Consider the following 6,478-nt stretch of genomic DNA (forward strand, 5'->3'; position numbering starts at 1 on the left):
TCCAATGACACCAGAATGCAAGGCCACCAGAATGGTCCCGATCTGATAAAGGTGGAGCTCAACAAAATGCTCCAGAAGGCAGCCCCCCAATAAAAAGAATAAAACAGAGGCTTCAGCTGGTAAGGTGAATATTTTCTATTTTAGATGTGTAAAACTAGGTGTGTTCTGATAGTAATATGGTTTAAACATAAGAACTTAAATTGAACTGGACACTGGGTAGAGCTGAAAATCTCACGGATTTGTGTGTGTATGTGGGGGGGGGTTTATTGAAGATCGGCTACAGAGAAAATTCACTTGGTGGATCAGGGCTAGTTTCTCCTTATTTAATTATTTGTTTGTTTTTAATTAATTATTTATAATTATTTATTTCAATTTGTTTGGTAACTCTCAGCCACTTCCAGCCATGACATCACTTGAAAAATTATGTTGTACAGGGTGACAAAAATTTATAGGCTCCAGATGTCAAATGACCTAGCTATCCCACTGTGCATCACCCCTCTGTGTGTGCCACCTCCATTGCTAGTGGGTACAGGCTGCACCAGGTGATGCGCATAGGGGTATGCACCTCACCCGGTGCGGCCTGTACCCACTAGCAATGCCACTGCCGATGGCTAAGCACCCGTGCTCAGAGCCGAGTTGTGAAGCAGCACCAGGCTGCAAACCTGTGCCTCCAAGGGGATTGCCCCCCCCCCCTGACACTGACTGACCACCCCCTGGCTTGCCAGGATAGAGCACAAGCGCCTTGCAGTCTCCAGATTGAAGGGTGACTTGCTTGCCCTTGTCCTGCCACCGATTTCACACAGCTGCTTAGGACTTCCACAGCCTTGGGCAGCTGATAGGTCCCCTGAGGATCTCCACACACACACACCCCAACCTGGCCAGACCACAAAGCCCACAAGATCAAGAAAGAATCCCCTGATAACCCTCTGCAAACTGTGAAGGGCTGGAGCCAAGGCGAGCCAGTGGCCCCTTCCTGGCCAGGACGATGCCATGGTCAATGCCACTGAATGTGGACGCAGTTCTGCCCTGCACACCCCCTGTCTGCTGGTGCCCCTCTAATCCAAGTGCTGTTCTTGGTCATTCCAGCCCCTAGTACCCGTTCTGCCCCAGAATGAGGTGACAACATGGGGCACCTCAGGAGGTGACAACACGGGACTCTCAGCCAAGAGGTCTGTGCATCGCCCCACTTGCCTCTTTCCAGCACCCTTGCTCTGGGGTCTGGCCCTCTGGAGGGTCTGGTAGCAACCTTGTGTCCCTGACCAGTGCTCAGCCTTGGCCCGTCCACCCCTGGGAGCAGCCCTGATCCTAGACACCTCCCTCGAGGCCAACCCCAGGGCTCTTTGGAATAATAACTAACTTGGGGAGGGGGGATTGACTGAGCCAGAAAAGGACACTGCACAAATCACGTCAGTCTAAGCACACATCTTGGGCCAGGAGGGGTTTTATTGGGTCCTGAAAGCACAACCAAAATGGACACACAGCCTTCCCCCCCCTTTTCTTTTCCCCCAAAGGGCCAATTTGCTGCTGTTGGAAAGGTCCCAGGAGTTCCCTGTAGTAAGCGGGGGGGAGGGGGGTTAAGTGAGAGCCAGCAGGCAGCCTCCTGGGCTCCAGCCCTGGGATGACAAGGGACTCAAGGGCCACAGGGTGCAGCACTAAGGGAAGGAATAGGACTAGCCAATGGCTAAGAGTGAAATTCCATGGGGGGGGCTTGGTGGGCAGGCTCTCAGCCTGGTTAGGAGCCCTTGGACTGGGGCCAGAACCCTGCCCAGAGCTGGGGGTTTCCATTCCAGCAGTCAGGACCTGCCTGTGAGTGAGGGTGTGTGTGTCAGGGATTCTGGGAAGAGCAAGAGGGTTCAAGATGAGAGCCCTCAATGTGGAGGGGGGAGGGGTGGGCAGGCAGCCCTTTTGGGCTCTCCATGACTTGGAGGAGCAGAAGGTGCTGGGGAGCTCTCTGTGACTCTCCCCCCACTGTCTCTTTAGCACTGCAGGCACTTCAGAGGGCACTTGGAAGCTGTTGGAGGGGCTTCTTCTGGGCATCCTCAGTGGGGAAAGCGGCCTGCTGAGGCCCCCCCATATTGATCTCAGCTGAGCTTGGAGGGAGGGAGCAACTGGCTTTCCAGATTGCAAGGTGGAGGGGAGGGGAGGTGCACGTGTCCTGAGGCGGCCCTCCCAGGAGAGGAAGCAGCAGGTGCCGGGGGATCTGCACAAGCACAGCCAGCGACCACCTTCCTTGCCGGGGGAGGGGGGTGTCCAGGTAGCATCCATGGCCGCTATCAGAAGGCCCTGCTGGGCTGCAGTCCGGCATACACCTCGCGCTGGCCTTTCCGGATGGGCTGTGGGGACAAAGCACAGGCGTGACTCAGGGAGGGAACCGGTGGCGAGGGGCCACCCCTGCCTCCTCTGAACAGGCTGGCAGCCCAGGATGGCAGCCTGAAGAGGCCTGCCTGCCCTGCCCTGCCCACACTGCCCGGAGGCCAGGTCTCCTTCGTCTGCTCTGCGTCCTCCTGGGCAACGGGGCCCAGGCCTGACCTCCAAAGCTACTTGGGTTCACCTGCCCTGCTGGGCCTGCGCTTACCTCATAGTCTGGATTTGGCACAGGTGGGGGAGAGTCTGTCTTTTGGCCTGGAACACAAAGCAAAGTGGGGCTTGGGCCCATCCCTGTTGGCAGCAGCCTCCATGCTTGAGAGCCAAGATGTCCTGGGGCTTGGCGACTGTGCTCTTGAGGCCTCTCCCTGGATGCTGTTTCTCCTCAGGACGGCGAATTCCCCTCTACACAGGCACATGTACGCAGCACACCCGCCCGCCAGGGCAAGACCGTCACGGCCACTGCCAGGACCCCTGCCTGGCCAGACGACCCCGATTCCTCTTCAAGGGGCTGCACCCCTGGGAGCTTCCCACTAGAGACCCCCAGTCAGAGGCAGCACACTTGAGCTCTGGTAGTCTACCCCCTTCTGGTGCCTGCCACGGCCTGGTTCTCCCCCTGCTCCCAGCACAGGGAGGGATGCACGTTGTCACCCGTCAGCCCCTGACCCCCCCCCCCGCCAGCTTTGCATTTCCAAAGGCGGAGGGCAGACCTGAGGCCCTCTTGTTCCTTGGGCAGAGGCACCAGCTGTCTGGGCAGGGGAGGTGCTGCTTTATCATCCCTGTGCAGACTTTGATATTCCCCAAGGGGGGGGGGATGCACTCACTACGTGGCCGTCCTTGGGTGCCTCCCCGGGCAGCGCCACCACCAAGCCTGGTCACCCGGTTCTTGCGGCAGTAGTAGACCACAAGCAGGACGCCGAGGGTGATGAGCAGGTCAGAGACGATGATCCCGGCCACCAGCCCCAGGCTCAGCTCCAGGCAATTGTCACACACTGCGCAGGGACACAAGAGGGTCCAGGTGTGTGTTGGGGGAACGCCGTGGCAGCCCTGGTGGGCACTGGCTTTGTAAGGGGAGCGGCCCCCCTCCCTGCTTCTGCGAGGCCTGCCCTGGTGCTCAGCCAGGCCTTTGCTTGCACAACAAATGGAGGCCTGAGTCTAGGTCCGCCCCGCCAGTTCCCTCAGCCTTCCCCCACCAGGGGGGCAGGAATCCTGCCCACAGACTCTGGCCGCACTGTGACCCCCACACTGACCTCTGACCTTCAAGTACACGCTTGCGAAGGTGACATCAGAGCCAATGCAGGCATACTGCCCTTCAACCTCCTTTGCCCCAGTGAGGGGCAAGGGATTCCTTTGGTCTTGGTCTTGCACATAAGTCTTCCCTTTTAGTACGTGCCACTTAAGGTTTGACTCAGGGCAGCGGAGATTCACAGTCTTCCCAGTGATGGACACGACTATCTCTGTAGTGGACAAAGCCAGAAAAGAAGCAGCAGCACCTGGCCCACTGGCCACCCCTCGGAGGGCTTCTTCCTCCTGTGAACTTTGTGCCGGGGTTGGAAGGCGCTGCCCTGAAGGCGAAGGCAGGAGCAGGCAGGGCGGGTGGGCAGGCGGGCTTTGCGGATGTGCCAAGAGATTCCTCTCCCCACGTGGCACAGGCTGGGCAGGCACCCAAAAGGAGGCCAGCGACAGAGGAAGCAGTCCTTGGTCCCAGGCCGGCATGGCTGCCTCTGCCTGATCAAACAAGCCAGTCTGGCTGCCAGGGCTGGCACCATCAGGACTGGCCCCGCTCTAGCAGTGGGGCAGGAAAGGGAGCCAACCTGAGGGCTGCAAGCCAGCAGGGATGCACTCATGGGCTCAGGCAGCTCCTGCCTCCCAGGTGATGGGACTGCTCTAGCTGGCACAAAGGCCCTCGGCCCCACCCTCCCAGGAAACAACAGGACTGGGCAGCAGCTGTGCAAAGGGCAAAAGCATCTCACTTACTCGGCTGCTTCTTCCCAGCGACAGGGCAGGCTGCGGGTGGAAACAACAGCAGTCAGGGGCTGCGAAGGGCTCCTTGGGAAGCAAGGCAGCAGCTCTCAAGATGGCATCAAGAGAGCCTTGGCAGAAGAGGCCCGGCCAGGCCATCCTGGGAAAGTGTGGCAGCGTCACCATGTCCTGGACAACAGGTTTTCCCAGACAGGGCAAGAGGCAGCTTGGGGGCACCCTTTCCTTCCTATCACCACGGCCCCCGCTCACTTGGCACTGCTTGCTGGCCTGGTCCTGTCGCCAGCCCCTGCCTTTCCCTCCTGGGCTCACAGGCAGAACTGCACGGCTCTCCCACCTCCTCCACTCTGCTGGACTCGACACATGGAGGCTCTGCAGGGAGGCCACCAGTAAGCAGGTGTCCCCACTGAAAAGGGCACTTTGGACTGGGTGGGGCTGAAAGGTCGGGTCCCTGCCTGAGCAACAAGGGCCAGGGCAGAGGGCACAGCTCCAACCAGAGGAGCCCTCCTGCCTCTGCGCTGACCACTGCTTGCCACTTCCTCCATAACTGCCACACTCCCACATTCTGCCTTCGTCCCCAACTCAGAGAATTCAGACCACCAGTGGAGAAAACACTCTCGGCCACTTTGGCTGCAACAGGGCTTTGCACGGGGGACACCAGGGGCCCTTATATGGAGGACAGGCCAAACACAGGCCTTCTCCACACCATGCACAGCAAACGTGTGGTCCTCATCATGCCCCAAGCCTGGCAGAGAGTAGGAGACCCAAAGTCTTGGAGAAGGAAGGGAGCCTTGGCGACAGTGAGGCTCAAGTTGGCTCCTGAATCCCAGCACCTTCCGCCTAGCTCAGTGCCTTTTTCAGAGGCAGTATGAATGCCGGGGAGCAGCCATGGGAGGTGTCTGCTGCCTCCCTCAGGTCCTGCTGGTGGACTGGCTGGAAGCAGGGGCGGGGGAGGCCTTCTTGGACAATTCCAGAGTGGGTGGACCTAATAGACCCTTTGGATCAAGGATGCTCTTCTGACAGTCTTGGTCCCAAGCCCCCTCCCACATGGCTGCAACTGCTTGGCTATACTTACACCAACACAGCAGGAGGCCCAAGAAGATGCTCCAGGAGATGGTGCTCGGCCGCATCTTGGTGTTGGCTCTTCTTTCTTGCCCTTCTTTTATGTGTCCCTGTCAGATTTGCACCACCTTATTTGTGTCTGAATACAACAAGGAAGTCTTTTCAGGTGCCCCAGAATTGCTGAATCCGGTAAGTGCGTCAGCACTGAGCATGCACTACTCACTCACTATTTCCAGTGCAATGCACTTGTTGTGGTTGAAGCAGCCTGAAACTCTGCGAAGACACAAACCCCTTCCAGGAAGTGCAGAGCTGTATGAGTGGGCAGGCGGGCGGGCAGGCAAGCACCCTGTCCCATGTGTGATCTCTGGGCAAGGGCTCACTTTCTCACTTGTGCCTCTGGGGCTGACCCAAGTCCTGCCTCATTTTCCCCAAGTCAGACATGGATTGTATTTCTTTAAGACATTTATCTCCAGCCTTTTCCCTCCAGCAGGAGGAATTTGAGGGGGCTTAACACCACTTTTTAAGAGCCAAGCAAAGCAGGTAGAAGACTCAGTCGAAAGAGAGACAACAGATGCACAACCCCCAGCAAGCAGTGGACGCATCTAGCTGGGCAGGAGAAAGTAAAGCAGGACACAAGCAAGGCCCTCAAGGAGAAATCTTCAGTGGTGTGATGAATTCCCCAAGGATGCCCCCTCCCGCAAAGCTGCTCGGACACTCCTACAGTAGCCCGTGTGTGCAAATATCACTCCCAAATGGCCCCGTGGCTGGATGCAGTCCATGTCTGGAGCAGTCAAGTCTCCTACTGAGATGGGCATGCACCTGCCGATTGGGCAGCCAGACCTGTCCGTCTAGGTCAGCCATTTTCAGCCACTGTGCCGTGGCGCACTGATGTGCCATGAGTCGTCTACAGGTGTGCCACAGGAATTTGGGGGCATTTATTAATAGAGCCAATGGGAGATGTGAGCCCTCACAGGCAGCATGGTGTCAGTTGTCAAAAGCCTGGTGGTGGCCTTGACCATTTTAGTGCCTTGTCAGTGTGCCCTGAGATGGAAAAGACTGACAATCACTGGTC

At 57.8% G+C, this 6,478-nt stretch overlaps 1 protein-coding gene across 2 annotated transcripts; it reads right to left on the minus strand.

Moving 5' to 3' along the window:
- Window positions 1–1,464: 1,464 nt before the first annotated feature.
- Window positions 1,465–5,513, minus strand: CD3E (CD3 epsilon subunit of T-cell receptor complex). Of its 2 annotated transcripts, XM_066639276.1 has the most exons (6): window positions 5,420–5,513; window positions 4,342–4,371; window positions 3,615–3,821; window positions 3,189–3,356; window positions 2,576–2,622; window positions 1,465–2,333 (listed from the first exon to the last, which is right to left on the minus strand). In XM_066639276.1, exons 1-6 carry the CDS (start codon window positions 5,472–5,474, stop codon window positions 2,274–2,276), a joined length of 567 nt encoding a protein of 188 aa, XP_066495373.1. In that variant the 5' UTR covers window positions 5,475–5,513; the 3' UTR covers window positions 1,465–2,273. The 2 variants fall into 2 exon arrangements, with proteins under 2 accessions (XP_066495373.1, XP_066495372.1); XM_066639275.1 differs by lacking the exons at window positions 4,342–4,371; window positions 5,420–5,513 and having other exon boundaries at window positions 3,615–4,223.
- Window positions 5,514–6,478: the final 965 nt, after the last annotated feature.

Source organism: Tiliqua scincoides, chromosome 11 (assembly GCF_035046505.1).
Source record: "Tiliqua scincoides isolate rTilSci1 chromosome 11, rTilSci1.hap2, whole genome shotgun sequence".
NCBI lineage: Eukaryota > Metazoa > Chordata > Lepidosauria > Squamata > Scincidae > Tiliqua > Tiliqua scincoides.

Coding starts and splice junctions, on each gene's coding strand:
- CD3E (XM_066639275.1), bottom strand. CDS start 4,080: ATGCCGGCCTGGGACCAAGGACTGCTTCCTCTGTCGCTGGCCTCCTTT. Junction 3,357..3,614: donor CGTGTACTTGAAGGTCAGAG/GTCAGTGTGGGG, acceptor GTCCCTGCGCAG/TGTGTGACAATTGCCTGGAG. Junction 2,334..2,575: donor TGCCAAATCCAGACTATGAG/GTAAGCGCAGGC, acceptor TTGTCCCCACAG/CCCATCCGGAAAGGCCAGCG.